General features: G+C 42.6%; 1 protein-coding gene, 46 non-coding genes and 8 pseudogenes across 47 annotated transcripts; all 55 read left to right on the forward strand.

The window, feature by feature from the left end:
• Nucleotides 1–3,652: 3,652 nt before the first annotated feature.
• On the forward strand, nucleotides 3,653–3,771 carry LOC141638808 (5S ribosomal RNA). Its single transcript, XR_012542235.1, has one exon. It is a non-coding gene; the product is annotated as a 5S ribosomal RNA (ribosomal RNA).
• Nucleotides 3,772–4,015: 244 nt separating this feature from the next.
• On the forward strand, nucleotides 4,016–4,134 carry LOC141638823 (5S ribosomal RNA). The gene has a single exon (XR_012542249.1). It is a non-coding gene; the product is annotated as a 5S ribosomal RNA (ribosomal RNA).
• A 245-nt stretch (nucleotides 4,135–4,379) lies between these two features.
• LOC141638731 (5S ribosomal RNA) lies at nucleotides 4,380–4,497 on the forward strand. Its single transcript, XR_012542221.1, has one exon. It is a non-coding gene; the product is annotated as a 5S ribosomal RNA (ribosomal RNA).
• A 245-nt stretch (nucleotides 4,498–4,742) lies between these two features.
• Nucleotides 4,743–4,861, forward strand: LOC141638819 (5S ribosomal RNA). Its single transcript, XR_012542245.1, has one exon. It is a non-coding gene; the product is annotated as a 5S ribosomal RNA (ribosomal RNA).
• Nucleotides 4,862–5,106: 245 nt separating this feature from the next.
• On the forward strand, nucleotides 5,107–5,225 carry LOC141638820 (5S ribosomal RNA). Its single transcript, XR_012542246.1, has one exon. It is a non-coding gene; the product is annotated as a 5S ribosomal RNA (ribosomal RNA).
• Nucleotides 5,226–5,470: 245 nt separating this feature from the next.
• Nucleotides 5,471–5,589, forward strand: LOC141638824 (5S ribosomal RNA). Its single transcript, XR_012542250.1, has one exon. It is a non-coding gene; the product is annotated as a 5S ribosomal RNA (ribosomal RNA).
• Nucleotides 5,590–5,834: 245 nt separating this feature from the next.
• LOC141638709 (5S ribosomal RNA) lies at nucleotides 5,835–5,952 on the forward strand. Its single transcript, XR_012542199.1, has one exon. It is a non-coding gene; the product is annotated as a 5S ribosomal RNA (ribosomal RNA).
• A 246-nt stretch (nucleotides 5,953–6,198) lies between these two features.
• LOC141638696 (5S ribosomal RNA) lies at nucleotides 6,199–6,317 on the forward strand. The gene has a single exon (XR_012542187.1). It is a non-coding gene; the product is annotated as a 5S ribosomal RNA (ribosomal RNA).
• A 244-nt stretch (nucleotides 6,318–6,561) lies between these two features.
• On the forward strand, nucleotides 6,562–6,680 carry LOC141638791 (5S ribosomal RNA). The gene has a single exon (XR_012542233.1). It is a non-coding gene; the product is annotated as a 5S ribosomal RNA (ribosomal RNA).
• A 244-nt stretch (nucleotides 6,681–6,924) lies between these two features.
• On the forward strand, nucleotides 6,925–7,042 carry LOC141638732 (5S ribosomal RNA). The gene has a single exon (XR_012542222.1). It is a non-coding gene; the product is annotated as a 5S ribosomal RNA (ribosomal RNA).
• Nucleotides 7,043–7,288: 246 nt separating this feature from the next.
• LOC141638821 (5S ribosomal RNA) lies at nucleotides 7,289–7,407 on the forward strand. The gene has a single exon (XR_012542247.1). It is a non-coding gene; the product is annotated as a 5S ribosomal RNA (ribosomal RNA).
• Nucleotides 7,408–7,659: 252 nt separating this feature from the next.
• LOC141638690 (uncharacterized) lies at nucleotides 7,660–10,761 on the forward strand. Its single transcript, XM_074448035.1, has one exon. It carries the CDS (start codon nucleotides 7,660–7,662, stop codon nucleotides 10,759–10,761), a length of 3,102 nt encoding a protein of 1,033 aa, XP_074304136.1.
• A 477-nt stretch (nucleotides 10,762–11,238) lies between these two features.
• LOC141638822 (5S ribosomal RNA) lies at nucleotides 11,239–11,357 on the forward strand. The gene has a single exon (XR_012542248.1). It is a non-coding gene; the product is annotated as a 5S ribosomal RNA (ribosomal RNA).
• A 244-nt stretch (nucleotides 11,358–11,601) lies between these two features.
• On the forward strand, nucleotides 11,602–11,720 carry LOC141638758 (5S ribosomal RNA). Its single transcript, XR_012542230.1, has one exon. It is a non-coding gene; the product is annotated as a 5S ribosomal RNA (ribosomal RNA).
• A 244-nt stretch (nucleotides 11,721–11,964) lies between these two features.
• On the forward strand, nucleotides 11,965–12,083 carry LOC141638826 (5S ribosomal RNA). Its single transcript, XR_012542252.1, has one exon. It is a non-coding gene; the product is annotated as a 5S ribosomal RNA (ribosomal RNA).
• Nucleotides 12,084–12,331: 248 nt separating this feature from the next.
• LOC141638783 (5S ribosomal RNA) lies at nucleotides 12,332–12,447 on the forward strand (annotated as a pseudogene).
• Nucleotides 12,448–12,691: 244 nt separating this feature from the next.
• Nucleotides 12,692–12,809, forward strand: LOC141638832 (5S ribosomal RNA). Its single transcript, XR_012542258.1, has one exon. It is a non-coding gene; the product is annotated as a 5S ribosomal RNA (ribosomal RNA).
• A 244-nt stretch (nucleotides 12,810–13,053) lies between these two features.
• Nucleotides 13,054–13,169, forward strand: LOC141638786 (5S ribosomal RNA; annotated as a pseudogene).
• Nucleotides 13,170–13,414: 245 nt separating this feature from the next.
• LOC141638723 (5S ribosomal RNA) lies at nucleotides 13,415–13,532 on the forward strand. Its single transcript, XR_012542213.1, has one exon. It is a non-coding gene; the product is annotated as a 5S ribosomal RNA (ribosomal RNA).
• Nucleotides 13,533–13,846: 314 nt separating this feature from the next.
• Nucleotides 13,847–13,965, forward strand: LOC141638814 (5S ribosomal RNA). Its single transcript, XR_012542241.1, has one exon. It is a non-coding gene; the product is annotated as a 5S ribosomal RNA (ribosomal RNA).
• A 245-nt stretch (nucleotides 13,966–14,210) lies between these two features.
• On the forward strand, nucleotides 14,211–14,329 carry LOC141638813 (5S ribosomal RNA). The gene has a single exon (XR_012542240.1). It is a non-coding gene; the product is annotated as a 5S ribosomal RNA (ribosomal RNA).
• A 244-nt stretch (nucleotides 14,330–14,573) lies between these two features.
• LOC141638839 (5S ribosomal RNA) lies at nucleotides 14,574–14,692 on the forward strand. Its single transcript, XR_012542264.1, has one exon. It is a non-coding gene; the product is annotated as a 5S ribosomal RNA (ribosomal RNA).
• Nucleotides 14,693–14,937: 245 nt separating this feature from the next.
• LOC141638828 (5S ribosomal RNA) lies at nucleotides 14,938–15,056 on the forward strand. Its single transcript, XR_012542254.1, has one exon. It is a non-coding gene; the product is annotated as a 5S ribosomal RNA (ribosomal RNA).
• Nucleotides 15,057–15,304: 248 nt separating this feature from the next.
• LOC141638829 (5S ribosomal RNA) lies at nucleotides 15,305–15,423 on the forward strand. Its single transcript, XR_012542255.1, has one exon. It is a non-coding gene; the product is annotated as a 5S ribosomal RNA (ribosomal RNA).
• Nucleotides 15,424–15,665: 242 nt separating this feature from the next.
• On the forward strand, nucleotides 15,666–15,782 carry LOC141638768 (5S ribosomal RNA; annotated as a pseudogene).
• A 256-nt stretch (nucleotides 15,783–16,038) lies between these two features.
• On the forward strand, nucleotides 16,039–16,157 carry LOC141638840 (5S ribosomal RNA). Its single transcript, XR_012542265.1, has one exon. It is a non-coding gene; the product is annotated as a 5S ribosomal RNA (ribosomal RNA).
• A 248-nt stretch (nucleotides 16,158–16,405) lies between these two features.
• LOC141638706 (5S ribosomal RNA) lies at nucleotides 16,406–16,523 on the forward strand. The gene has a single exon (XR_012542196.1). It is a non-coding gene; the product is annotated as a 5S ribosomal RNA (ribosomal RNA).
• Nucleotides 16,524–16,756: 233 nt separating this feature from the next.
• LOC141638788 (5S ribosomal RNA) lies at nucleotides 16,757–16,871 on the forward strand (annotated as a pseudogene).
• A 241-nt stretch (nucleotides 16,872–17,112) lies between these two features.
• Nucleotides 17,113–17,230, forward strand: LOC141638794 (5S ribosomal RNA; annotated as a pseudogene).
• A 247-nt stretch (nucleotides 17,231–17,477) lies between these two features.
• Nucleotides 17,478–17,594, forward strand: LOC141638737 (5S ribosomal RNA). Its single transcript, XR_012542227.1, has one exon. It is a non-coding gene; the product is annotated as a 5S ribosomal RNA (ribosomal RNA).
• A 249-nt stretch (nucleotides 17,595–17,843) lies between these two features.
• LOC141638834 (5S ribosomal RNA) lies at nucleotides 17,844–17,962 on the forward strand. The gene has a single exon (XR_012542259.1). It is a non-coding gene; the product is annotated as a 5S ribosomal RNA (ribosomal RNA).
• Nucleotides 17,963–18,206: 244 nt separating this feature from the next.
• LOC141638837 (5S ribosomal RNA) lies at nucleotides 18,207–18,325 on the forward strand. Its single transcript, XR_012542262.1, has one exon. It is a non-coding gene; the product is annotated as a 5S ribosomal RNA (ribosomal RNA).
• A 244-nt stretch (nucleotides 18,326–18,569) lies between these two features.
• LOC141638792 (5S ribosomal RNA) lies at nucleotides 18,570–18,686 on the forward strand (annotated as a pseudogene).
• A 246-nt stretch (nucleotides 18,687–18,932) lies between these two features.
• LOC141638711 (5S ribosomal RNA) lies at nucleotides 18,933–19,050 on the forward strand. The gene has a single exon (XR_012542201.1). It is a non-coding gene; the product is annotated as a 5S ribosomal RNA (ribosomal RNA).
• A 239-nt stretch (nucleotides 19,051–19,289) lies between these two features.
• Nucleotides 19,290–19,408, forward strand: LOC141638825 (5S ribosomal RNA). The gene has a single exon (XR_012542251.1). It is a non-coding gene; the product is annotated as a 5S ribosomal RNA (ribosomal RNA).
• A 247-nt stretch (nucleotides 19,409–19,655) lies between these two features.
• LOC141638730 (5S ribosomal RNA) lies at nucleotides 19,656–19,773 on the forward strand. The gene has a single exon (XR_012542220.1). It is a non-coding gene; the product is annotated as a 5S ribosomal RNA (ribosomal RNA).
• Nucleotides 19,774–20,017: 244 nt separating this feature from the next.
• Nucleotides 20,018–20,136, forward strand: LOC141638838 (5S ribosomal RNA). The gene has a single exon (XR_012542263.1). It is a non-coding gene; the product is annotated as a 5S ribosomal RNA (ribosomal RNA).
• Nucleotides 20,137–20,380: 244 nt separating this feature from the next.
• LOC141638827 (5S ribosomal RNA) lies at nucleotides 20,381–20,499 on the forward strand. The gene has a single exon (XR_012542253.1). It is a non-coding gene; the product is annotated as a 5S ribosomal RNA (ribosomal RNA).
• A 246-nt stretch (nucleotides 20,500–20,745) lies between these two features.
• Nucleotides 20,746–20,864, forward strand: LOC141638721 (5S ribosomal RNA). The gene has a single exon (XR_012542211.1). It is a non-coding gene; the product is annotated as a 5S ribosomal RNA (ribosomal RNA).
• A 244-nt stretch (nucleotides 20,865–21,108) lies between these two features.
• Nucleotides 21,109–21,227, forward strand: LOC141638816 (5S ribosomal RNA). The gene has a single exon (XR_012542243.1). It is a non-coding gene; the product is annotated as a 5S ribosomal RNA (ribosomal RNA).
• A 229-nt stretch (nucleotides 21,228–21,456) lies between these two features.
• Nucleotides 21,457–21,575, forward strand: LOC141638835 (5S ribosomal RNA). Its single transcript, XR_012542260.1, has one exon. It is a non-coding gene; the product is annotated as a 5S ribosomal RNA (ribosomal RNA).
• A 248-nt stretch (nucleotides 21,576–21,823) lies between these two features.
• On the forward strand, nucleotides 21,824–21,942 carry LOC141638846 (5S ribosomal RNA). Its single transcript, XR_012542271.1, has one exon. It is a non-coding gene; the product is annotated as a 5S ribosomal RNA (ribosomal RNA).
• A 236-nt stretch (nucleotides 21,943–22,178) lies between these two features.
• On the forward strand, nucleotides 22,179–22,296 carry LOC141638733 (5S ribosomal RNA). Its single transcript, XR_012542223.1, has one exon. It is a non-coding gene; the product is annotated as a 5S ribosomal RNA (ribosomal RNA).
• A 241-nt stretch (nucleotides 22,297–22,537) lies between these two features.
• Nucleotides 22,538–22,656, forward strand: LOC141638712 (5S ribosomal RNA). The gene has a single exon (XR_012542202.1). It is a non-coding gene; the product is annotated as a 5S ribosomal RNA (ribosomal RNA).
• A 245-nt stretch (nucleotides 22,657–22,901) lies between these two features.
• On the forward strand, nucleotides 22,902–23,020 carry LOC141638780 (5S ribosomal RNA). The gene has a single exon (XR_012542232.1). It is a non-coding gene; the product is annotated as a 5S ribosomal RNA (ribosomal RNA).
• Nucleotides 23,021–23,265: 245 nt separating this feature from the next.
• LOC141638789 (5S ribosomal RNA) lies at nucleotides 23,266–23,382 on the forward strand (annotated as a pseudogene).
• Nucleotides 23,383–23,621: 239 nt separating this feature from the next.
• LOC141638735 (5S ribosomal RNA) lies at nucleotides 23,622–23,740 on the forward strand. Its single transcript, XR_012542225.1, has one exon. It is a non-coding gene; the product is annotated as a 5S ribosomal RNA (ribosomal RNA).
• A 244-nt stretch (nucleotides 23,741–23,984) lies between these two features.
• Nucleotides 23,985–24,103, forward strand: LOC141638831 (5S ribosomal RNA). The gene has a single exon (XR_012542257.1). It is a non-coding gene; the product is annotated as a 5S ribosomal RNA (ribosomal RNA).
• Nucleotides 24,104–24,360: 257 nt separating this feature from the next.
• Nucleotides 24,361–24,479, forward strand: LOC141638843 (5S ribosomal RNA). The gene has a single exon (XR_012542268.1). It is a non-coding gene; the product is annotated as a 5S ribosomal RNA (ribosomal RNA).
• A 246-nt stretch (nucleotides 24,480–24,725) lies between these two features.
• LOC141638699 (5S ribosomal RNA) lies at nucleotides 24,726–24,844 on the forward strand. Its single transcript, XR_012542190.1, has one exon. It is a non-coding gene; the product is annotated as a 5S ribosomal RNA (ribosomal RNA).
• A 267-nt stretch (nucleotides 24,845–25,111) lies between these two features.
• Nucleotides 25,112–25,230, forward strand: LOC141638804 (5S ribosomal RNA; annotated as a pseudogene).
• Nucleotides 25,231–25,474: 244 nt separating this feature from the next.
• Nucleotides 25,475–25,593, forward strand: LOC141638697 (5S ribosomal RNA). The gene has a single exon (XR_012542188.1). It is a non-coding gene; the product is annotated as a 5S ribosomal RNA (ribosomal RNA).
• A 245-nt stretch (nucleotides 25,594–25,838) lies between these two features.
• On the forward strand, nucleotides 25,839–25,956 carry LOC141638722 (5S ribosomal RNA). Its single transcript, XR_012542212.1, has one exon. It is a non-coding gene; the product is annotated as a 5S ribosomal RNA (ribosomal RNA).
• Nucleotides 25,957–26,200: 244 nt separating this feature from the next.
• LOC141638818 (5S ribosomal RNA) lies at nucleotides 26,201–26,319 on the forward strand. Its single transcript, XR_012542244.1, has one exon. It is a non-coding gene; the product is annotated as a 5S ribosomal RNA (ribosomal RNA).
• A 244-nt stretch (nucleotides 26,320–26,563) lies between these two features.
• Nucleotides 26,564–26,682, forward strand: LOC141638847 (5S ribosomal RNA). The gene has a single exon (XR_012542272.1). It is a non-coding gene; the product is annotated as a 5S ribosomal RNA (ribosomal RNA).
• The last annotated feature ends 102 nt before the right edge of the window (nucleotides 26,683–26,784 follow it).

Consider the following 26,784-nt stretch of genomic DNA (forward strand, 5'->3'; position numbering starts at 1 on the left):
TGTTTTATGTTGAAAAAGGCTAGAGATGAGGTAATATAATGAAATTTGTGCATTGAAAATGGTTTGATGGATGTTCCCTTTCATGGACCTCCTTTCACTTGGATGAATAATAGGCATGACAACGATCTTGTTTTAGAACGCCTTGATCGTGCTTACGCGACACAAGACTGGCTAAATTTGTATCCGGCTGCCTTTGTTCTACACCTTCCTATCCTTGTTTCGGATCATGCCCCGATCATCTTACATCTCCTTCCATTACTAAGCCTTTCCGTCGCCATATCGTCTGGATAATTGGTGTTTGCAATTCCGGAAATTGCGGATATAGTTGGTCGTGCATGGGCAACTAATATCTCAAAGTTCTTCTATGTTTTCTCTATCTCGTAAGCTGGCTTTGGTTCGCTTTAAGGTGATGGAATGGGTGATCAACCACCGGACTTCTCATGACATAAATTGGGCAGATATAAGTAATGACCTTGATTGGTGGAATGGACATTTCGAGACCTATCCTCTTAGGTGTTTATTGCGATAAAAGGAATGCTTATTTGGGTTCCATTCAGAAACGTTATGACTATTGGGTGCAACGTGCAAAGGTTAAAGCTACAGTTTTGGATGGAATCCCTACACGGTTTCTCTTTTCTCGAGTTAAAGCGTTAAGCTCAAAACAAAGAATTTTAGCTCTAAAGGACTCTAATGGTACCTGGCTCCATTCCCCTGCTGACATTTCTGATGAAATCAACACTTTTTTCAGCAGCTTGTATCAGTCTTCTTGTGGTCTGAATAATTCCCAAGAACTTTTAGACTCCTTGGACCTACCTGTGCTTTCACCCGCAGATCATAATATTTTGATGGCTCCCTTCTCTGAGAATGATATTCTCCGTGCTTTACGAAATATGGATGGTTCTAAGTCCCCGGGTCCGGATGGCATTACTCCTAAATTTTTCAGATTTACTGGCCGCTGATTGGCACCCAAGTTTCAAAAGCACTTCTTAGATTTTTAAATTCAGGAGTAATGTTAAAGGAATGGAATAAGACACACATTGTATTGGTTCCAAAGGTTGACAAATCGGGAGACTATAACACGGTTCGACCAATCGGCTTGTGCATCGTCATCTACCGCCTTGCTTCAAAATGTCTTGCAAATAGACTCAAATTGGTAATTTCATCTATTGTCTCTGAGACGCAACAAGCTTTTGTTCCGGGTCGTCTAATGTCCGATGGTTGTATTATTGCTCAAGAAATACTTCATTATATTAATAAAACCAAGAAGGGTACAAACTGTTACTTTGCCATGAAATTGGACATGCATAAAGCCTTTGACAAGGTTTCTTGGCCTTTTCTAGCTGCTATTTTACGTAGGTTTGGTTTCCCGGTCTTCTGGCAAAATATTATTTGGGAATGCATTTCTTCCGTAAGCTATAATATTTTGATTAATGGAGAGCCTTCCTCTACTCTTCATCCATCATGTGGCTTACGTCAGGGAGACCCACTGTCCCCATATTTGTTCATAATATGTATGGAAATTTTATCAAAAATGCTTTTGCAAGCAGAGCAGCAGCGAATAATTCAGGGGCTCAAGATTTCGAGGTACGCACCACCAATCTCCCATCTTTTCTATGCTGACGACTCTTTCATTTGTTGTAAAGCAACTCCGGATTCATTTGCGGCTCTACATGATCTTTTCAAGAGATTTGAATTAGCCTCAGGACAGATGATTAATTTCAACAAGTCCTACATTAAATACAGCCCAAATACTCCGGGAGATTTCAAAACTCATCTTACATCAATTCTTCAAGTTCGGCCAGTTGACAATTTAGGCTTATACTTAGGTGTTCCAATTGATTTACCTCGGAAGAAGGTGCCGACTTTCTCCTTTTTGGTTGATAAGATTGCTTCCAAAGTTACATCTTGGTCGTCTCTCAACCTAACTCAAGCTTGTAAGCTTGTGCTTATCAATGCAGTCTTGATTGCCTCTATTAATCATGTTTTGGCAGTCGTCCCTATTCCAGTGAGTATATGCACCAAAATTGAATCTCTGATTTTGGCTTTTTGGTGGAGTCGGTCAGCAAATCATCGTTCTATACATTGGCTATCAAAGGATGTTTTGCAAGCTCCAAAATCCGAGGGTGGACTTGATTTTAAGAGTATCTCTGTTTTGAACCAGGCATCTCTGTTAAAACAATTTTGGCGAATTCAACGCTTTCCGCGGAATCTTACAGCTCGAGTTCTCACTTCCAAATACATGATTGAGGACTTTCCTTTACCGCAGATAAGGTCTAGAAGTTCTCGACCCTCTTTCTTTTGGTCTCGTATTTGTCAAATTGCGCGCTCTTGTTCAGATGGGATTGCCTGGAAGTTGGGAAATGGCAAGTTTGTTAACCTACTCTCTGACAAGTGGGTAAACGGGAATTCACCAAAAGTCCGGGTTTCTTCTCGACAGGATCAGGTTTCCCTCTCTAGCCTTCTTTTACCTAATGGTGATTGGAACCCTACGCCTGTATATAGAATTTTCGAGGTTGCGTCTGCTAGAGAAATTACTTGCCTTGAACACCCTCACCCTCCAACAGATGATTTCATTTATTGGAAATTTACTGAAGACGGTCGATATACAATTAAATCGGGTTACAAGTTTCTTTTTGGGGAGTCTCGGAGAACGCGCCCTTTGACATCGTTTCCCCATTTTCCATGGTTGACTTTATGGAAGATGAAGTACTCGACGAGTTTTTCAATCTTTTTTTGGAAAATTGCCCATAATATTCTCCCTAACCTTACAAAGCTCTCTCGTCGTGGATTTTCGATTGATATTCAATGCGCATTATGTGGGTCGGCCCCTGAAACTTTGGAACACTTATTTCGTAGCTGTACCATTGCGCAACATATTTGGAAGTCAAGTTTGCTTGGGATTAATGTTCATTCCAACATCTGCGTTCCTTTTGTCTCTTGGGTTGGAGACTTACTATCTTATTTGCACAACATCTCTGATTCATCCGATCAAAGACTTCTTTACTTACTATGTGTCTTCAAGTCAATTTGGTTATTTCGGAACAAAGTCATCTTTCAAGATAGCAAGATTGCTCCTGATCAAATCATGGATATTCTGCATTCTCTTATGAGGACTCATTCTCAATTTTCGTTCTTCCTCCCTACTGTTATGAAAGCTTTTCCTGAGGATATCGACACATATATTGGTCCCCACTGCATTTCAACAGTTCACTTTTGGGGTAAGTTACAAAAGCTTCATCACATAAACATGTTCGACTGTCAGTGGTCCGAAGACGCCAACTTGTTCACTGCCAACATTTGTATCCGTGCTTCGTCTCACTTTCAAGCTTCAGCTATTGTGTTGCTTTCAATGATGCAATACGCTCATGATAAAGACATTGTGTCTGCCACCTTTCATGTGGCATCAAAAAGACTACTCTCAGTTCTGGCTTCCCCAACGCCAGTCCCCATTTTCCTTTTTCGTACTTTACACCAGATTCGCGGGCTTATAACATGTCATCGTTTACTTCGGTCGTTTTCGTACTTTGCTACAAAGAGGCTAGGCTAATGTTGTATGTATCTATCCTGTTTATATATAATATAGTTCATCGTTGTCAAAAAAAAAAAAAAAAAAAAAAAAAAAAAAATAATGAAATTTGTGAGGAAAGTATATGGGTGCGATCATACCAGCACTAATGCACCGGATCCCATCAGAACTCCGCAGTTAAGCGTGCTTGGGCGAGAGTAGTACTAGGATGGGTGACCTCCTGGGAAGGCCTCGTGTTGCACCCCTTTTTTTCTTTTTTTCGTTTTTTCACGGTACTTTGCCTCCAAATTCTCTTGGTTTAATGATTTAAACGCGTAGATCTCGTCGAGCTAATAAACTTGAAAAAAAAATCCGCCCCAATCGGACTCTCCGGGAGCAAGTTACGGCCGTTCGGAGAGACGGGGACGTGACGGGATATTGAAAACTTGTTTTATGTTGAAAAAAGGCTAGAGATGAGGTAATATAATGAAATTTGTGAGGAAAGTATATGGGTGCGATCATACCAGCACTAATGCACCGGATCCCATCAGAACTCCGCAGTTAAGCGTGCTTGGGCGAGAGTAGTACTAGGATGGGTGACCTCCTGGGAAGGCCTCGTGTTGCACCCCTTTTTTTCTTTTTTTTTCCTTTTTCACGGTACTTTGCCTCCAAATTCTCTTGGTTTAATGATTTAAACGCGTAGATATCGTCGAGTTAATAAATTTGAAAAAAAAATCCGCCCCAATCGGACTCTCCGGGAGCAAGTTACGACCGTTCGGAGAGACGGGGACGTGACGGGATATTGAAAACTTGTTTTATGTTGAAAAAAGGCTAGAGATGAGGTAATATAATGAAATTTGTGAGGAAAGTATATGGGTGCGATCATACCAGCACTAGTGCACCGGATCCCATCGAGAACTCCGCGATTAAGCGTGCTTGGGCGAGTAGTACTAGGATGGGTGACTTCCTGGGAAGGCCTCGTGTTGCACCCCTTTTTTTCTTTTTTTCGTTTTTTCACGGTACTTTGCCTCCAAATTCTCTTGGTTTAATGATTTAAACGCGTAGATCTCGTCGAGCTAATAAATTTGAAAAAAAAAATCCGCCCCAATCGGACTCACCGGGAGCAAGTTACGACCGTTCGGAGAGACGGGGACGTGACGAGATATTGAAAACTTGTTTTATGTTGAAAAAAGGCTAGAGATGAGGTAATATAATGAAATTTGTGAGGAAAGTATATGGGTGCGATCATACCAGCACTAATGCACCGGATCCCATCAGAACTCCGCAGTTAAGCGTGCTTGGGCGAGAGTAGTACTAGGATGGGTGACCTCCTCGGAAGGCCTCGTGTTGCACCCTTTTTTTTTCTTTTTTTCTTTTTTTCACGGTACTTTGCCTCCAATTTCTCTTGGTTTAATGATTTAAACGCGTAGATCTCGTCGAGCTAATAAATTTGAAAAAAGAATCCGCCCCAATCGGACTCTCCGGGAGCAAGTTACGACCGTTCGGAGAGACGGGGACGTGACGGGATATTGAAAACTTGTTTTATGTTGAAAAAAGGCTAGAGATGAGGTAATATAATGAAATTTGTGAGGAAAGTATATGGGTGTGATCATACCAGCACTAGTGCACCGGATCCCATCAGAACTCCGCAGTTAAGCGTGCTTGGGCGAGAGTAGTACTAGGATGGGTGACCTCCTGGGAAGGCCTCGTGTTGCACCCCTTTTTTTTTTCTTTTTTTCGTTTTTTTCACGGTACTTTGCCTCCAAATTCTCTTGGTTAAATGATTTAAACGCGTAGATCTCGTCGAGCTAATAAATTTGAAAAAAAAACCGCCCCAATCGGACTCTCAGGAGCAAGTTCGACCGTTCGGAGAGACGGGGACGTGACGGGATATTGAAAACTTGTTTTATGTTGAAAAAAGACTAGAGATGAGGTAATATAATGAAATTTGTGAGGAAAGTATATGGGTGCGATCATACCAGCACTAATGCACCGGATCCCATCAGAACTCCGCAGTTAAGCGTGCTTGGGCGAGAGTAGTACTAGGATGAGTGACCTCCTGGGAAGGCCTCGTGTTGCACCCCTTTTTTTTCTTTTTTTCTTTTTTTCACGGTACTTTGCCTCCAAATTCTCTTGGTTTAATGATTTAAACGTGTAGATCTCGTCGAGCTAATAAATTTGAAAAAAAAATCCGCCCCAATCGGACTCTCCGGGAGCAAGTTACGACCGTTCGGAGAGACGGGGACGTGACGAGATATTGAAAACTTGTTTTATGTTGAAAAAAGGCTAGAGATGAGGTAATATAATGAAATTTGTGAGGAAAGTATATGGGTGCGATCATACCAGCACTAATGCACCGGATCCATCAGAACTCCGCAGTTAAGCGTGCTTGGGCGAGCGTAGTACTAGGATGGGTGACCTCATGGGATGGCCTCGTGTTGCACCCTTTTTTTTCTTTTTTTTTTTCGTTTTTTCACGGTACTTTGCCTCCAAATTCTCTTGGTTTAATGATTTAAACGCGTAGATCTCGTCGAGCTAATAAATTTGAAAAAAAAATCCGCCCCAATCGGACTCTCCGGGAGCAAATTCGACCGTTCGGAGAGACGGGACGTGACGGGATATTGAAAACTTGTTTTATGTTGAAAAAAGGCTAGAGATGAGGTAATATAATGAAATTTGTGAGGAAAGTATATGGGTGCGATCATACCAGCACTAATGCACCGGATCCCATCAGAACTCCGCAGTTAAGCGTGCTTGGGCGAGAGTAGTACTAGGATGGGTGACCTCCTGGGAAGGTCTCGTGTTGCACCCTTTTTTTTCTTTTTTTCGTTTTTTCACGGTACTTTGCCTCCAAATTATCTTGGTTTAATGATTTAAACGCGTAGATATCGTCGAGCTAATAAATTTGAAAAAAAAATCCGCCCCAATCGGACTCTCCGGGAGCAAGTTACGACCGTTCGGAGAGACGGGGACGTGACGGGATATTGAAAACTTGTTTTATGTTGAAAAAAGGCTAGAGATGAGGTAATATAATGAAATTTGTGAGGAAAGTATATGGGTGCGATCATACCAGCACTAATGCACCGGATCCCATTAGAACTCCGCAGTTAAGCGTGCTTGGGCGGGAGTAGTACTAGGATGGGTGACCTTCTGGGAAGGTCTCGTGTTGCACCCCTTTTTTTCTTTTTTTCGTTTTTTCACGGTACTTTGCCTCCAAATTCTCTTGGTTTAATGATTTAAACGCGTAGATCTCGTCGAGCTAATAAATTTGAAAAAAAAATCCGCCCCAATCGGACTCTCCGGGAGCAAGTTACGGCCGTTCGGAGAGACGGGGACGTGACGGGATATTGAAAACTTGTTTTATGTTGAAAAAAGGCTAGAGATGAGGTAATATAATGAAATTTGTGAGGAAAGTATATGGGTGCGATCATACCAGCACTAATGCACCGGATCCCATCGAACTCCATGATTAAGCGTGCTTGGGCGAGAGTAGTACTAGGATGGGTGACCTCATGGGATGGCCTCGTGTTGCACCCTTTTTTTTTCTTTTTTTTTCGTTTTTTCACGGTACTTTGCCTCCAAATTCTCTTGGTTTAATGATTTAAACGCGTAGATCTCGTCGAGCTAATAAATTTGAAAAAAAATCCGCCCCAATCGGACTCTCCGGGAGCAAGTTACGACCGTTCGGAGAGACGGGGACGTGACGGGATATTGAAAACTTGTTTTATGTTGAAAAAAGGCTAGAGATGAGGTAATATAATGAAATTTGTGAGGAAAGTATATGGGTGTGATCATACCAGCACTAGTGCACCGGATCCCATCAGAACTCCGCAGTTAAGCGTGCTTGGGCGAGAGTAGTACTAGGATGGGTGACCTCCTGGGAAGGCCTCGTGTTGCACCCCTTTTTTTTTTCTTTTTTTCGTTTTTTCACGGTACTTTGCCTCCAAATTCTCTTGGTTTAATGATTTAAACGCGTAGATCTCGTCGAGCTAATAAATTTGAAAAAAAAAATCCGCCCCAATCGGACTCTCCGGGAGCAAGTTACGGCCGTTCGGAGAGACGGGGACGTGACGGGATATTGAAAACTTGTTTTATGTTGAAAAAAGGCTAGAGATGAGGTAATATAATGAAATTTGTGCATTGAAAATGGTTTGATGGATGTTCCCTTTCATGGACCTCCTTTCACTTGGATGAATAATAGGCATGACAACGATCTTGTTTTAGAACGCCTTGATCGTGCTTACGCGACACAAGACTGGCTAAATTTGTATCCGGCTGCCTTTGTTCTACACCTTCCTATCCTTGTTTCGGATCATGCCCCGATCATCTTACATCTCCTTCCTGTTACTAAGCCTTTCCGTCGGCCATATCGTCTGGATAATTGGTGTTTGCAATTCCCGGAAATTGCGGATATAGTTGGTCGTGCATGGGCAACTAATATCTCAGGTTCTTCTATGTTTTCTCTATCTCGTAAGCTGGCTTTGGTTCGCTTTAAGGTGATGGAATGGGTGATCAACCACCGGACTTCTCATGACATAAATTGGGCAGATATAAGTAATGACCTTGATTCGGCTGGAATGGACATTTCAGACCTATCCTCTGCCGGTGTTTATTGCGATAAAAGGAATGCTTATTTGGGTTCCATTCAGAAACGTTATGACTATTGGGTGCAACGTGCAAAGGTTAAAGCTACAGTTTTGGATGGAATCCCTACACGGTTTCTCTTTTCTCGAGTTAAAAGCAGAAGCTCAAAACAAAGAATTTTAGCTCTAAAGGACTCTAATGGTACCTGGCTCCATTCCCCTGCTGACATTTCTGATGAAATCAACACTTTTTTCAGCAGCTTGTATCAGTCTTCTTGTGGTCTGAATAATTCCCAAGAACTTTTAGACTCCTTGGACCTACCTGTGCTTTCACCCGCAGATCATAATATTTTGATGGCTCCCTTCTCTGAGAATGATATTCTCCGTGCTTTACGAAATATGGATGGTTCTAAGTCCCCGGGTCCGGATGGCATTACTCCTAAATTTTTCCAGATTTACTGGCCGCAGATTGGCACCCAAGTTTCAAAAGCACTTCTTAGATTTTTAAATTCAGGAGTAATGTTAAAGGAATGGAATAAGACACACATTGTATTGGTTCCAAAGGTTGACAAATCAGAGACTATAACACAGTTTCGACCAATCAGCTTGTGCATCGTCATCTACCGCCTTGCTTCAAAATGTCTTGCAAATAGACTCAAATTGGTAATTTCATCTATTGTCTCTGAGACGCAACAAGCTTTTGTTCCGGGTCGTCTAATGTCCGATGGTTGTATTATTGCTCAAGAAATACTTCATTATATTAATAAAACCAAGAAGGGTACAAACTGTTACTTTGCCATGAAATTGGACATGCATAAAGCCTTTGACAAGGTTTCTTGGCCTTTTCTAGCTGCTATTTTACGTAGGTTTGGTTTCCCGGTCTTCTGGCAAAATATTATTTGGGAATGCATTTCTTCCGTAAGCTATAATATTTTGATTAATGGAGAGCCTTCCTCTACTCTTCATCCATCATGTGGCTTACGTCAGGGAGACCCACTGTCCCCATATTTGTTCATAATATGTATGGAAATTTTATCAAAAATGCTTTTGCAAGCAGAGCAGCAGCGAATAATTCAGGGGCTCAAGATTTCGAGGTACGCACCACCAATCTCCCATCTTTTCTATGCTGACGACTCTTTCATTTGTTGTAAAGCAACTCCGGATTCATTTGCGGCTCTACATGATCTTTTCAAGAGATTTGAATTAGCCTCAGGACAGATGATTAATTTCAACAAGTCCTACATTAAATACAGCCCAAATACTCCGGGAGATTTCAAAACTCATCTTACATCAATTCTTCAAGTTCGGCCAGTTGACAATTTAGGCTTATACTTAGGTGTTCCAATTGATTTACCTCGGAAGAAGGTGCCGACTTTCTCCTTTTTGGTTGATAAGATTGCTTCCAAAGTTACATCTTGGTCGTCTCTCAACCTAACTCAAGCTTGTAAGCTTGTGCTTATCAATGCAGTCTTGATTGCCTCTATTAATCATGTTTTGGCAGTCGTCCCTATTCCAGTGAGTATATGCACCAAAATTGAATCTCTGATTTTGGCTTTTTGGTGGAGTCGGTCAGCAAATCATCGTTCTATACATTGGCTATCAAAGGATGTTTTGCAAGCTCCAAAATCCGAGGGTGGACTTGATTTTAAGAGTATCTCTGTTTTGAACCAGGCATCTCTGTTAAAACAATTTTGGCGAATTCAACGCTTTCCGCGGAATCTTACAGCTCGAGTTCTCACTTCCAAATACAGTAAGGACTTTCCTTTACCGCAGACAAGGTCTAGAAGTTCTCAGCCCTCTTTCTTTTGGTCTCGTATTTGTCAAATTGCGCGCTCTTGTTCAGATGGGATTGCCTGGAAGTTGGGAAATGGCAAGTTTGTTAACCTACTCTCTGACAAGTGGGTAAACGGGAATTCACCAAAAGTCCGGGTTTCTTCTCGACAGGATCAGGTTTCCCTCTCTAGCCTTCTTTTACCTAATGGTGATTGGAACCCTACGCCTGTATATAGAATTTTCGAGGTTGCGTCTGCTAGAGAAATTACTTGCCTTGAACACCCTCACCCTCCAACAGATGATTTCATTTATTGGAAATTTACTGAAGACGGTCGATATACAATTAAATCGGGTTACAAGTTTCTTTTTGGGGAGTCTCGGAGAACGCGCCCTTTGACATCGTTTCCCCATTTTCCATGGTTGACTTTATGGAAGATGAAGTACTCGACGAGTTTTTCAATCTTTTTTTGGAAAATTGCCCATAATATTCTCCCTAACCTTACAAAGCTCTCTCGTCGTGGATTTTCGATTGATATTCAATGCGCATTATGTGGGTCGGCCCCTGAAACTTTGGAACACTTATTTCGTAGCTGTACCATTGCGCAACATATTTGGAAGTCAAGTTTGCTTGGGATTAATGTTCATTCCAACATCTGCGTTCCTTTTGTCTCTTGGGTTGGAGACTTACTATCTTATTTGCACAACATCTCTGATTCATCCGATCAAAGACTTCTTTACTTACTATGTGTCTTCAAGTCAATTTGGTTATTTCGGAACAAAGTCATCTTTCAAGATAGCAAGATTGCTCCTGATCAAATCATGGATATTCTGCATTCTCTTATGAGGACTCATTCTCAATTTTCGTTCTTCCTCCCTCTTTGTTATGAAAGCTTTTCCTGAGGATATCGACACATATATTGGTCCCCACTGCATTTCAACAGTTCACTTTTGGGGTAAGTTACAAAAGCTTCATCACATAAACATGTTCGACTGTCAGTGGTCCGAAGACGCCAACTTGTTCACTGCCAACATTTGTATCCGTGCTTCGTCTCACTTTCAAGCTTCAGCTATTGTGTTGCTTTCAATGATGCAATACGCTCATGATAAAGACATTGTGTCTGCCACCTTTCATGTGGCATCAAAAAGACTACTCTCGATTTCGCTTCCCCAACGCCAGTCCCCATTTTCCTTTTTCGTACTTTACACCAGATTCGCGGGCTTATAACATGTCATCGTTTCTGGTCGTTCAGCCTTGCTACAGGCTAGGCTAATGTTGTATGTATCTATACTGTTTATATATAATATAGTTCATCGTTGTCAAAAAAAAAAAAAAAAAAAAAAAAAAAAAAAATAATGAAATTTGTGAGGAAAGTATATGGGTGCGATCATACCAGCACTAATGCACCGGATCCCATCAGAACTCCGTAGTTAAGCGTGCTTGGGCGAGAGTAGTACTAGGATGGGTGACCTCCTGGGAAGGCCTCGTGTTGCACCGCTTTTTTTTCTTTTTTTCGTTTTTTCACGGTACTTTGCCTCCAAATTCTCTTGGTTTAATGATTTAAACGCGTAGATCTCGTCGAGCTAATAAACTTGAAAAAAAATCCGCCCCAATCGGACTCTCCGGGAGCAAGTTACGGCCGTTCGGAGAGACGGGGACGTGACGGGATATTGAAAACTTGTTTTATGTTGAAAAAAGGCTAGAGATGAGGTAATATAATGAAATTTGTGAGGAAAGTATATGGGTGCGATCATACCAGCACTAATGCACCGGATCCCATCAGAACTCCGTAGTTAAGCGTGCTTGGGCGAGAGTAGTACTAGGATGGGTGACCTCCTGGGAAGGCCTCGTGTTGCACCCCTTTTTTCCTTTTTTTCCTTTTTTCACGGTACTTTGCCTCCAAATTCTCTTGGTTTAATGATTTAAACGCGTAGATATCGTCGAGTTAATAAATTTGAAAAAAAAATCCGCCCCAATCGGACTCTCCGGGAGCAAGTTACGACCGTTCGGAGAGACGGGGACGTGACGGGATATTGAAAACTTGTTTTATGTTGAAAAAAGGCTAGAGATGAGGTAATATAATGAAATTTGTGAGGAAAGTATATGGGTGCGATCATACCAGCATTAATGCATCGGATCCCATTAGAACTCCGCAGTTAAGCGTGCTTGGGCGAGAGTAGTACTAGGATGGGTGACCTCCTGGGAAGGCCTCGTGTTGCACCCCTTTTTTTCTTTTTTTTTTTCGTTTTTTCACGGTACTTTGCCTCCAAATTCTCTTGGTTTAATGATTTAAACGCGTAGATCTCGTCGAGCTAATAAATTTGAAAAAAAAATCCGCCCCAATCGGACTCTCCGGGAGCAAGTTACGACCGTTCGGAGAGACGGGGACGTGACGGGATATTGAAAACTTGTTTTATGTTGAAAAAAGGCTAGAGATGAGGTAATATAATGAAATTTGTGAGGAAAGTATATGGGTGCGATCATACCAGCACTAATGCACCGGATCCATCGAACTCATGATTAAGCGTGCTTGGGCGAGAGTAGTACTAGGATGGGTGACCTCCTGGGAAGGCCTCGTGTTGCACCCCTTTTTTTCTTTTTTTCGTTTTTTCACGGTACTTTGCCTCCAAATTCTCTTGGTTTAATGATTTAAACGCGTATATCTCGTCGAGCTAATAAATTTGAAAAAAAAATCCGCCCCAATCGGACTCTCCGGGAGCAACTTACGACCGTTCGGAGAGACGGGGACGTGACGGGATATTGAAAACTTGTTTTATGTTGAAAAAAGGCTAGAGATGAGGTAATATAATGAAATTTGTGAGGAAAGTATATGGGTGCGATCATACCAGCACTAATGCACCGGATCCATCAGAACTCCGCAGTTAAGCGTGCTTGGGCGAGAGTAGTACTAGGATGGGTGACCTCCTGGGAAGGCCTCGTGTTGCACCCCTTTATTTCTTTTTTTCGTTTTTTCACGGTACTTTGCCTCCAAATTCTCTTGGTTTAATGATTTAAACGCGTATATCTCGTCGAGCTAATAAATTTGAAAAAAAAATCCGCCCCAATCGGACTCTCCGGGAGCAAGTTACGACCGTTCGGAGAGACGGGGACGTGACGGGATATTGAAAACTTGTTTTATGTTGAAAAAAGGCTAGAGATGAGGTAATATAATGAAATTTGTGAGGAAAGTTTATGGGTGCGATCATACCAGCACTAATGCACCGGATCCATCGAACTCGCGATTAAGCGTGCTTGGGCGAGAGTAGTACTAGGATGGGTGACCTCCGGGGAAGGCCTCGTGTTGCACCCCTTTTTTTTTCTTTTTTCGCTTTTTCACGGTACTTTGCCTCCAAATTCTCTTGGTTTAATGATTTAAACGCGTAGATCTCATCGAGCTAATAAATTTGAAAAAAAAATCCGCCCCAATCGGACTCTCCGGGAGCAAGTTACGACCGTTCGGAGAGACGGGGACGTGACGGGATATTGAAAACTTGTTTTATGTTGAAAAAAGGCTAGAGATGAGGTAATATAATGAAATTTGTGAGGAAAGTATATGGGTGCGATCATACCAGCACTAATGCACCGGATCCCATCAGAACTCATGATTAAGCGTGCTTGGGCGAGAGTAGTACTAGGATGGGTGACCTCCTGGGAAGGCCTCGTGTTGCACCCCTTTTTTTCTTTTTTTCGTTTTTTTCACGGTACTTTGCCTCCAAATTCTCTTGGTTAAATGATTTAAACGCTTTTTTCTTTTTTTCGTTTTTTTCACGGTACATTGCCTCCAAATTCTCTTGGTTAAATGATTTAAACGCGTAGATCTCGTCGAGCTAATAAATTTGAAAAAAGAATCCGCCCCAATCGGACTCTCCGGGAGCAAGTTACGACCGTTCGGAGAGACGGGGACGTGACGGGATATTGAAAACTTGTTTTATGTTGAAAAAAGGCTAGAGATGAGGTAATATAATGAAATTTGTGAGGAAAGTATATGGGTGCGATCATACTAGCACTAATGCACCGGATCCCATCAGAACTCCGCAGTTAAGCGTGCTTGGGCGAGAGTAGTACTAGGATGGGTGACCTCCTGGGAAGGCCTCGTGTTGCACCCTTTTTTTTTCTTTTTTTCGTTTTTTTCACGGTACTTTGCCTCCAAATTCTCTTGGTTAAATGATTTAAACGCGTAGATCTCGTCGAGCTAATAAATTTGAAAAAAAAACCGCCCCAATCGGACTCTCCGAGAGCAAGTTACGACCGTTCGGAGAGACGGGGACGTGACGGGATATTGAAAACTTGTTTTATGTTGAAAAAAGGCTAGAGATGAGGTAATATAATGAAATTTGTGAGGAAAGTATATGGGTGCGATCGTACCAGCACTAATGCACCGGATCCCATCAGAACTCCGCAGTTAAGCGTGCTTGGGCGAGAGTAGTACTAGGATGGGTGACCTCCTGGGAAGGCCTCGTGTTGCACCCCTTTTTTTCTTTTTTTCGTTTTTTCACGGTACTTTGCCTCCAAATTCTCTTGGTTTAATGATTTAAACGCGTAGATATCGTCGAGCTAATAAATTTGAAATAAAAATCCGCCCCAATCGGACTCTCCGGGAGCAAGTTACGACCGTTCGGAGAGACGGGGACGTGACGGGATATTGAAAACTTGTTTTATGTTGAAAAAAGGCTAGAGATGAGGTAATATAATGAAATTTGTGAGGAAAGTATATGGGTGCGATCATACCAGCATTAATGCACCGGATCCCATCAGAACTCCGCAGTTAAGCGTGCTTGGGCAAGAGTAGTACTAGGATGGGTGACCTCCTGGGAAGGCATCGTGTTGCACCCCTTTTTTTCTTTTTTTCGTTTTTTCACGGTACTTTGCCTCCAAAATCTCTTGGTTTAATGATTTAAACGCGTAGATCTCGTCGAGCTAATAAATTTGAAAAAAAAAATCCGCCCCAATCGGACTCTCCGGGAGCAAGTTACGACCGTTCGGAGAGACGGGGACGTGACGGGATATTGAAAACTTGTTTTATGTTGAAAAAAGGCTAGAGATGAGGTAATATAATGAAATTTGTGAGGAAAGTATATGGGTGTGATCATACCAGCACTAATGCACCGGATCCCATCAGAACTCCGCAGTTAAGCGTGCTTGGGAGAGAGTAGTACTAGGATGGGTGACCTCCTGGGAAGGCCTCGTGTTGCACCCCTTTTTTTCTTTTTTTCGTTTTTTCACGGTACTTTGCCTCCAAATTCTCTTGGTTTAATGATTTTAACGCGTAGATCTCGTCGAGCTAATAAATTTGAAAAAAAAATCCGCCCCAATCGGACTCTCAGGGGAGCAAAGTTACGGCCGTTCGGGAGAGACGGGGACGTGACGGGATATTGAAAACTTGTTTTATGTTGAAAAAAAGGCTAGAGATGAGGTAATATAATGAAATTTGTGAGGAAAGTATATGGGTGCGATCATACCAGCACTAATGCACCGGATCCCATCAGAACTCCGCAGTTAAGCGTGCTTGGGCGAGAGTAGTACTAGGATGGGTGACCTCCTGGGATGGCCTCGTGTTGCACCTTTTTTTTTTTTTTTTTTCGTTTTTCACGGTACTTTGCCTCCAAATTCTCTTGGTTTAATGATTTAAACGCGTAGATCTCGTCGAGCTAATAAATTTGAAAAAAAATCCGCCCCAATCGGACTCTCCGGGAGCAAATTACGACCGTTCGGAGAGACGGGGCGTGACGGGATATTGAAAACTTGTTTTATGTTGAAAAAAGGCTAGAGATGAGGTAATATAATGAAATTTGTGAGGAAAGTATATGGGTGTGATCATACCAGCACTAGTGCACCGGATCCCATCGAACTCATGATTAAGCGTGCTTGGGCGAGAGTAGTACTAGGATGGGTGACCTCCTGGGAAGGCCTCGTGTTGCACCCCTTTTTTTTTTTTTTTTTTCTTTTTTTCGTTTTTTTCACGGTACATTGCCTCCAAATTCTCTTGGTTAAATGATTTAAACGCGTAGATCTCATCGAGCTAATAAATTTGAAAAAAAAATCCGCCCCAATCGGACTCTCCGGGAGCAAGTTACGACCGTTCGGAGAGACGGGGACGTGACGGGATATTGAAAACTTGTTTTATGTTGAAAAAAGGCTAGAGATGAGGTAATATAATGAAATTTGTGAGGAAAGTATATGGGTGCGATCATACCAGCACTAATGCACCGGATCCCATCAGAACTCCGCAATTAAGCGTGCTTGGGCGAGAGTAGTACTAGGATGGGTGACCTCATGGGATGGCCTCGTGTTGCACCCTTTTTTTTTCTTTTTTTTTCGTTTTTTCACGGTACTTTGCCTCCAAATTCTCTTGGTTTAATGATTTAAACGCGTAGATCTCGTCGAGCTAATAAATTTGAAAAAAAAAATCCGCCCCAATCGGACTCTCGGGAGCCAAGTTACGACCGTTCGGAGAGACGGGGACGTGACGGGATATTGAAAACTTGTTTTATGTTGAAAAAAGGCTAGAGATGAGGTAATATAATGAAATTTGTGAGGAAAGTATATGGGTGCGATCATACCAGCACTAATGCACCGGATCCCATCGAACTCCATGATTAAGCGTGCTTGGGCGAGAGTAGTACTAGGATGGGTGACCTCCTGGGAAGGCCTCGTGTTGCACCCCTTTTTTTCGTTTTTTCACGGTACTTTGCCTCCAAATTCTCTTGGTTTAATGATTTAAACGCGTAGATCTCGTCGAGCTAATAAATTTGAAAAAAATCCGCCCCAATCGGACTCTCCGGGGCAAGTTCGGCCCGTTCGGAGAGACGGGGACGTGACGGGATATTGAAAACTTGTTTCATGTTGAAAAAAGGCTAGAGATGAGGTAATATAATGAAATTTGTGAGGAAAGTATATGGGTGCGATCATACCAGCACTAATGCACCGGATCCCATCGAACTCCGCGATTAAGCGTGCTTGGGCGAGTAGCACTAGGATGGGTGACCTCTGGGATGGCCTCGTGTTGCACCCTTTTTTTCTTTTTTCGTTTTTCACGGTAATTTGCCTCCAAATTCTCTTGGTTTAATGATTTAAACGCGTAGATCTCGTCGAGCTAATAAATTTGAAAAAAAAATCCGCCCCAATCGGACTCTCCGGGAGCAAGTTACGACCGTTCGGAGAGACGGGGACGTGACGGGATATTGAAAACTTGTTTTATGTTGAAAAAAGGCTAGAGATGAGGTAATATAATGAAATTTGTGAGGAAAGTATATGGGTGTGATCATACCAGCATTAGTGCACCGGATCCCATCGAACTCCCACGATTAAGCGTGCTTGGCGAGAGTAGTACTAGGATGGGTGACCTCCTGGGAAGGCCTCGTGTTGCACCCCCTTTTTTTTTTTTTTTTCTTTTTTTTCACGGTACTTTGCCTCCAAATTCTCTTGGTTAAATGATTTAAACGCGTAGATCTCGTCGAGCTAATAAATTTGAAAAAAAAATCCGCCCCAATCGGACTCTCCGGGAGCAAGTTACGACCGTTCGGAGAGACGGGGACGTGACAGGATATTGAAAACTTGTTTTATGTTGAAAAAAGGCTAGAGATGAGGTAATATAATGAAATTTGTGAGGAAAGTATATGGGTGCGATCATACCAGCACTAATGCACCGGATCCCATCAGAACTCCCGATTAAGCGTGCTTGGCGAGAGTAGTACTAGGATGGGTGACCTCCTGGGAAGGCCTCGTGTTGCACCCCTATTTTTTCTTTTTTTTTTTCGTTTTTTCACGGTACTTTGCCTCCAAAATCTCTTGGTTTAATGATTTAAACGCGTAGATCTCGTCGAGCTAATAAATTTGAAAATAAAATCCGCCCCAATCGGACTCTCCGGGAGCAAGTTACGACCGTTCGGAGAGACGGGGACGTGGCGGGATATTGAAAACCTGTTTTATGTTGAAAAAAGGCTAGAGATGAGGTAATATAATGAAATTTGTGAGGAAAGTATATGGGTGCGATCATACCAGCACTAGTGCACCGAATCCCATCAGAACTCCGCAGTTAAGCGTGCATGGGCGAGAGTAGTACTAGGATGGGTGACCTCCTGGGAAGGCCTCGTGTTGCACCCCTTTTTTTCTCTTTTTCGTTTTTTCACGGTACTTTGCCTCCAAATTCTCTTGGTTTAATGATTTAAACGCGTAGATCTCGTCAAGCTAATAAATTTGAAAAAAAAATCCGCCCCAATCGGACTCTCCGGGAGCAAGTTACGACCGTTCAGAGAGACGGGGACGTGACGGGATATTGAAAACTTGTTTTATGTTGAAAAAAGGCTAGAGATGAGGTAATATAATGAAATTTGTAAGGAAAGTATATGGGTGTGATCATACCAGCACTAGTGCACCGGATCCCATCAGAACTCCGCAGTTAAGCGTGCATGGGCGAGAGTAGTACTAGGATGGGTGACCTCCTGGAAAGGCCTCGTGTTGCACCCCTTTTTTTCTTTTTTTCGTTTTTTCACGGTACTTTGCCTCCAAATTCTCTTGGTTTAATGATTTAAACGCGTAGATCTCGTCGAGCTAATAAATTTGAAAAAAAAATCCGCCCCAATCGGACTCTCCGGGAGCAAGTTCGACCAGATTCGGAGAGACGGGACGTGACGGGATATTGAAAACTTGTTTTATGTTGAAAAAAGGCTAGAGATGAGGTAATATAATGAAATTTGTGAGGAAAGTATATGGGTGCGATCAAACCAGCACTAATGCACCGGATCCCATCGAACTCCATGATTAAGCGTGCTTGGGGCGAGTAGTACTAGGATGGGTGACCTCCTCGGAAGGCCTCGTGTTGCACCCCTTTTTTTTTCTTTTTTTCTTTTTTTCACGGTACTTTGCCTCCAAATTCTCTTGGTTTAATGATTTAAACGCGTCGATATCGTCGAGCTAATAAATTTGAAAAAAAAATCCGCCCCAATCGGACTCTCCGGGAGCAAGTTACGACCGTTCGGAGAGACGGGGACGTGACGGGATATTGAAAACTTGTTTTATGTTGAAAAAAGGCTAGAGATGAGGTAATATAATGAAATTTGTGAGGAAAGTATATGGGTGCGATCATACCAGCACTAATGCACCGGATCCCATCGAACTCCATGATTAAGCGTGCTTGGGCGAGAGTAGTACTATGATGGGTGACCTCCTGGGAAGGCCTCGTGTTGCACCCCTTTTTTTTTTTCGTTTTTTCACGGTACTTTGCCTCCAAATTCTCTTGGTTTAATGATTTAAACGCGTAGATCTCGTCAAGCTAATAAATTTGAAAAAAAAATCCGCCCCAATCGGACTCTCGGGAGCAAGTTCTGACTGTTCGGAGAGACGGGGACGTGACGGGATATTGAAAACTTGTTTTATGTTGAAAAAAGGCTAGAGATGAGGTAATATAATGAAATTTGTAAGGAAAGTATATGGGTGTGATCATACCAGCACTAGTGCACCGGATCCCATCAGAACTCCGCAGTTAAGCGTGCATGGGCGAGAGTAGTACTAGGATGGGTGACCTCCTGGGAAGGCCTCGTGTTGCACCCCTTTTTTTTTCTTTTTTTCGTTTTTTCACGGTACTTTGCCCCCAAATTCTCTTGGTTTAATGATTTAAACGCGTAGATCTCGTCGAGCTAATAAATTTGAAAAAAAAAATCCGCCCCAATCGGACTCTCCGGGAGCAAGTTACGACCGTTCGGAGAGACGGGGACGTGACGGGATATTGAAAACTTGTTTTATGTTGAAAAAAGGCTAGAGATGAGGTAATATAATGAAATTTGTGAGGAAAGTATATGGGTGCGATCAAACCAGCACTAATGCACCGGATCCCATCGAACTCCATGATTAAGCGTGCTTGGGCGAGAGTAGTACTAGGATGGGTGACCTCCTCGGAAGGCCTCGTGTTGCACCCCTTTTTTTTTCTTTTTTTCTTTTTTTCACGGTACTTTGCCTCCAAATTCTCTTGGTTTAATGATTTAAACGCGTAGATATCGTCGAGCTAATAAATTTGAAAAAAAAATCCGCCCCAATCGGACTCTCCGGAGCAAATTCTGACCGTTCGAGAGACGGGGACGTGACGAGATATTGAAAACTTGTTTTATGTTGAAAAAAAGCTAGAGATGAGGTAATATAATGAAATTTGTGAGGAAACTATATGGGTGCGATCATACCAGCACTAATGCACCGGATCTCATCAGAACTCCGCAGTTAAGCGTGCTTGGGCGAGAGTAGTACTAGGATGGGTAACCTCTTGGTAAGGCCTCGTGTTGCACCCCTATTTTTTCTTTTTTTCGTTTTTTCACGGTACTTTGCCTCCAAATTCTCTTGGTTAAATGATTTAAACGCGTAGATCTCGTCGAGCTAATAAATTTGAAAAAAAAACCGCCCCAATCGGACTCTCCGGGAGCAAGTTACGACCGTTCGGAGAGACGGGGACGTGACGGGATATTGAAAACTTGTTTTATGTTGAAAAAAGGCTAGAGATGAGGTAATATAATGAAATTTGTGAGGAAAGTATATGGGTGCGATCATACCAGCACTAGTGCACCGGATCCCATCAGAACTCCGCAGCCAAGCGTGCTTGGGCGAGAGTAGTACTAGGATGGGTGACCTCCTGGGAAGGCCTCGTGTTGCACTCCTTTTTTTTTCTTTTTTTCGTTTTTTCACGGTACTTTGCCTCCAAATTCTCTTGGTTTAATTATTTAAACGCGTAGATCTCGTCGAGCTAATAAATTTGAAAAAAAAATCCGCCCCAATCGGACTCTCCGGGAGCAAGTTACGACCGTTCGGAGAGACGGGGACGTGACGAGATATTGAAAACTTGTTTTATGTTTAAAAAAAGCTAGAGATGAGGTAATATAATGAAATTTGTGAGGAAACTATATGGGTGCGATCATACCAGCACTAATGCACCGGATCCCATCAGAACTCGCAGATTAAGCATGCTTGGGCGAGAGTAGTACTAGGATGGGTGACCTCCTGGGAAGGCCTCGTGTTGCACCCCGTTTTTTCTTTTTTTCGTTTTTTCACGGTACTTTGCCTCCAAATTCTCTTGGTTTAATGATTTAAACGCGTAGATCTCGTCGAGCTAATAAATTTGAAAAAAAAATCCGCCCCAATCGGACTCTCCGGGAGCAAGTTACGACCGTTCGGAGAGACGGGGACGTGACGGGATATTGAAAACTTGTTTTATGTTGAAAAAAGGCTAGAGATGAGGTAATATAATGAAATTTGTGAGGAAAGTATATGGGTGCGATCATACCAGCACTAATGCACCGGATCCCATCAGAACTCCGCAGTTAAGCGTGCTTGGGCGAGAGTAGTACTAGGATGGGTGACCTCCTCGGAAGGCCTCGTGTTGCACCCCTTTTTTTTCACGGTACTTTGCCTCCAAATTCTCTTGGTTTAATGATTTAAACGCGTAGATCTCGTCGAGCTAATAAATTTGAAAAAAAAATCCGCCCCAATCGGACTCTCCGGGAGCAAGTTACGACCGTTCGGAGAGACGGGGACGTGACGAGATATTGAAAACTTGTTTTATGTTTAAAAAAAGCTAGAGATGAGGTAATATAATGAAATTTGTGAGGAAACTATATGGGTGCGATCATACCAGCACTAATGCACCGGATCCCATCAGAACTCCGCAGTTAAGCGTGCTTGGGCGAGAGTAGTACTAGGATGGGTGACCTCCTGGGAAGGCCTCGTGTTGCACCCCTATTTTTTTTTCTTTTTTTTCTTTTTTTCACGGTACTTTGCCTCCAAATTCTCTTGGTTTAATGATTTAAACGCGTAGATCTCGTCGAGCTAATAAATTTGAAAAAAAATCCGCCCCAATCGGACTCTCCGGGAGCAAGTTACGACCGTTCGGAGAGACGGGGACGTGACGAGATATTGAAAACTTGTTTTATGTTTAAAAAAAGCTAGAGATGAGGTAATATAATGAAATTTGTGAGGAAACTATATGGGTGCGATCATACCAGCACTAATGCACCGGATCCCATCAGAACTCCGCAGTTAAGCGTGCTTGGGCGAGAGTAGTACTAGGATGGGTGACCTCCTGGGAAGGCCTCGTGTTGCACCCCTTTTTTTCGTTTTTTCACGGTACTTTGCCTCCAAATTCTCTTGGTTTAATGATTTAAACGCGTAGATCTCGTCGAGCTAATAAATTTGAAAAAAAAATCCGCCCCAATCGGACTCTCCGGGAGCAAGTTACGGCCGTTCGGAGAGACGGGGACGTGACGGGATATTGAAAACTTGTTTTATGTTGAAAAAAGGCTAGAGATGAGGTAATATAATGAAATTTGTGAGGAAAGTATATGGGTGCGATCATACCAGCACTAGTGCACCGGATCCCATCGAACTCCATGATTAAGCGTGCTTGGGCGAGAGTAGTACTAGGATGGGTGACCTCTTGGGAAGGCCTCGTGTTGTACTCCTTTTTTCTTTTTTCGTTTTTTCACGGTACTTTGCCTCCAAATTCTCTTGGTTTAATTATTTAAACGCGTAGATCTCGTCGAGCTAATAAATTTGAAAAAAAATCCGCCCCAATCGGACTCTCCGGGAGCAAGTTACGACCGTTCGGAGAGACGGGGACGTGACGGGATATTGAAAACTTGTTTTATGTTGAAAAAAGGCTAGAGATGAGGTAATATAATGAAATTTGTGAGGAAAGTATATGGGTGCGATCATACCAGCACTAATGCACCGGATCCCATCGAACTCCGCAGATTAAGCGTGCTTGGGCGAGAGTAGTACTAGGATGGGTGACCTCCTCGGAAGGCCTCGTGTTGCACCCTTTTTTTTTTCTTTTTTTTTTTTCAAGTACTTTGCCTCCAAATTCTCTTGGTTTAATGATTTAAACGCGTAGATCTCGTCGAGCTAATAAATTTGAAAAAAAAAAATCCGCCCCAATCGGACTCTCTCAGGAGCAAATTACGACCGTTCGGAGAGACGGGGACGTGACGAGATATTGAAAACTTGTTTTATGTTTAAAAAAAGCTAGAGATGAGGTAATATAATGAAATTTGTGAGGAAACTATATGGGTGCGATCATACCAGCACTAATGCACCGGATCTCATCAGAACTCCGCAGTTAAGCGTGCTTGGGCGAGAGTAGTACTAGGATGGGTGACCTCCTGGGAAGGCCTCGTGTTGCACCCCTATTTTTTCTTTTTTTCGTTTTATCACGGTACTTTGCCTCCAAATTCTCTTGGTTTAATGATTTAAACGTGTAGATCTCGTCGAGCTAATAAATTTGAAAAAAAAATCCGCCCCAATCGGACTCTCCGGGAGCAAGTTACGACCGTTTCGAGAGACGGGGACGTGACGGGATATTGAAAACTTGTTTTATGTTGAAAAAAGGCTAGAGATGAGGTAATATAATGAAATTTGTGAGGAAAGTATATGGGTCCGATCATACCAGCACTAGTGCACCGGATCCCATCGAACTCATGATTAAGCGTGCTTGGGCGAGAGTAGTACTAGGATGGGTGACCTCCTGGGAAGGCCTCGTGTTGCACTCCTTTTTTTTTCTTTTTTTTCACGGTACTTTGCCTCCAAATTCTCTTGGTTTAATTATTTAAACGCGTAGATCTCGTCGAGCTAATAAATTTGAAAAAGAAATCCGCCCTAATCGGACTCTCCGGGAGCAAGTTACGACCGTTCGGAGAGACGGGGACGTGACGGGATATTGAAAACTTGTTTTATGTTGAAAAAAGGCTAGAGATGAGGTAATATAATGAAATTTGTGAGGAAAGTATATGGGTGCGATCATACCAGCACTAATGCACCGGATCCCATCGAACTCCCGCGATTAAGCGTGCTTGGGCGAGAGTAGTACTAGGATGGATGACCTCTCGGGAAGGCCTCGTGTTGCACCCCTTTTTTTCTTTTATTCGTTTTTTCACGGTACTTTGCCTCCAAATTCTCTTGGTTTAATGATTTAAACGCACAGATCTCGTCGAGCTAATAAATTTGAAAAAAAAATCCGCCCCAATCGGACTCTCCGGGAGCAAGTTACGACCGTTCGGAGAGACGGGGACGTGACGGGATATTGAAAACTTGTTTTATGTTGAAAAAAGGCTAGAGATGAGGTAATATAATGAAATTTGTGAGGCAAGTATATGGGTGCGATCATACCAGCACTAATGCACCGGATCCCAACAGAACTCCGCAGTTAAGCGTGCATGGGCGAGAGTAGTACTAGGATGGGTGACTTCCTGGGAAGGCCTCGTGTTGCACCCCTTTTTTTTTTCTTTTTTTTCTTTTTTTCGTTTTTTTCACGAAACTTTGCCTCCAAATTCTCTTGGTTTAATGAGTTAAACGCGTAGATCTCGTCGAGATAATAAATTTGAAAAAAAAATCCGCCCCAATCGGACTCTCTGGGAGCAAGTTAAGACCGTTCGGAGACACGGGGATGTGACGGGTTATTGAAAACTTGTTTTATGTTGAAAAAAGTCTAGAGATGAGGAAATATAATGAAATTTGTGAGGAAAGTGCATGGGTGCGATCATTCCAGCACTAATGCACCGGATACCATCAGAACTCCGCAGATAAGCGTGCTTGGGCGAGAGTAGTACTAGGATGGGTGACCTCCTGGGAAGGCCTCGTGTTGCACCCCTTTTTTTCATTTTTTTCGTTTTTTCACGGTACTTTGCCTCCAAATTCTTTTGGTTTAATGAGTTAAACGCGTAGATCTCGTCGAGATAATAAATTTGAAAAAAAAAATCCGCCCCAATCGGACTCTCCGGGAGCAAATTACGACTGTTCGGAGACACGAGGATGTGACGGGATATTGAAAACTTGTTTTATGTTGAAAAAAGGCTAGAGAAGAGGTAATATAATGAAATTTCTGAGGAAAGTGTATGGGTGCGATCATTCCAGCAGTAATGCACCAGATCCCATCAGAACTCCCCAGTTAAGCGTGCTTGGGCGAGAGTAGTACTAGGATGGGTGACCTCCTGGGAAGGCCTCGTGTTGCACCCCTTTTTTTTTCCTCTTTTCGTATTTTCACGGTACTTTGCCTCCAAGTTCTCTTGGTTTAAGGAGTTAAACGCGTAGATCTCGTCGAGATAATAAATTTGAAAAAAAAAATAATAAATTTGAAAAAAAAATCCGCCCCAATCGGGCTCTGCGGGAGCAAGTTACGACCGTTCGGAGACACGGGGATGTGACAGGATATTGAATACTTGTTTTATGTTGATAAAAGGCTAGAGATGAGGTAATATAATGAAATTTGTGAGGAAAGTATATGGGTGCGATCATACCAGCACTAATGCACCGGATCCCATCGAACTCGCATGATTAAGCGTGCTTGGGCGAGAGTAGAACTAGGATGGGTGATCTCCTGGGAAGGCCTCGTGTTGCAATCCTTTTTTTCTTTTTTTCTTTTTTTCACGGTACTTTGCCTCCAAATTCTCTTGGTTTAATGATTTAAACGCGTAGATCTCGTCGAGCTAATAAATTTGAAAAAAAAATCCGCCCCAATCGGACTCTCCGGGAGCAAGTTACGACCGTTCGGAGAGACGGGGACGTGACGAGATATTGAAAACTTGTTTTATGTTTAAAAAAAGCTAGAGATGAGGTAATATAATGAAATTTGTGAGGAAACTATATGGGTGCGATCATACCAGCACTAATGCACCGGATCCCATCGAACTCCGCAGATTAAGCGTGCTTGGGCGAGAGTAGTACTAGGATGGGTGACCTCCTGGGAAGGCCTCGTGTTGCACCCCTATTTTTTCTTTTTTTCGTTTTTTCACGGTACTTTGCCTCCAAATTCTCTTGGTTTAATGATTTAAACGCGTAGATCTCGTCGAGCTAATAAATTTGAAAAAAAAATCCGCCCCAATCGGACTCTCCCAGGAGCAAATTCGACCGTTCGGAGAGACGGGGACGTGACGGGATATTGAAAACTTGTTTTATGTTGAAAAAAGGCTAGAGATGAGGTAATATAATGAAATTTGTGAGGAAAGTATATGGGTGCGATCATACCAGCACTAGTGCACCGGATCCCATCGAACTCCATGATTAAGCGTGCTTGGGCGAGAGTAGTACTAGGATGGGTGACCTCCTGGGAAGGCCTCGTGTTGCACTCCTTTTTTTCTTTTTTTCGTTTTTTCACGGTACTTTGCCTCCAAATTCTCTTGGTTTAATTATTTAAACGCGTAGATCTCGTCGAGCTAATAAATTTGATAAAAAAATCCGCCCCAATCGGACTCTCCGGGAGCAAGTTACGACCGTTCGGAGAGACGGGGACGTGACGGGATATTGAAAACTTGTTTTATGTTGAAAAAAGGCTAGAGATGAGGTAATATAATGAAATTTGTGAGGAAAGTATATGGGTGCGATCATACCAGCACTAATGCACCGGATCCCATCAGAACTCCGCAGTTAAGCGTGCTTGGGCGAGAGTAGTACTAGGATGGGTGACCTCCTCGGAAGGCCTCGTGTTGCACCCCTTTTTTTTTTCTTTTTTTCTTTTTTTCACGGTACTTTGCCTCCAAATTCTCTTGGTTTAATGATTTAAACGCGTAGATCTCGTCGAGCTAATAAATTTGAAAAAAAAATCCGCCCCAATCGGACTCTCGGGAGCAAATTCGACGTTCGGAGAGACGGGGACGTGACGAGATATTGAAAACTTGTTTTATGTTTAAAAAAAGCTAGAGATGAGGTAATATAATGAAATTTGTGAGGAAACTATATGGGTGCGATCATACCAGCACTAATGCACCGGATCCCATCAAAACACCGCAGTTAAGCGTGCTTGGGCGAGAGTAGTACTAGGATGGGTGACCTCCTGGGAAGGCCTTGTGTTGCACCCCTATTTTTTCTTTTTTTCGTTTTATCACGGTACTTTGCCTCCAAATTCTCTTGGTTTAATGATTTAAACGCGTAGATCTCGTCGAGCTAATAAATTTGAAAAA

The sequence above is a fragment of the Silene latifolia genome, unplaced genomic scaffold (assembly GCF_048544455.1).
Source record: "Silene latifolia isolate original U9 population unplaced genomic scaffold, ASM4854445v1 scaffold_215, whole genome shotgun sequence".
NCBI lineage: Eukaryota > Viridiplantae > Streptophyta > Magnoliopsida > Caryophyllales > Caryophyllaceae > Silene > Silene latifolia.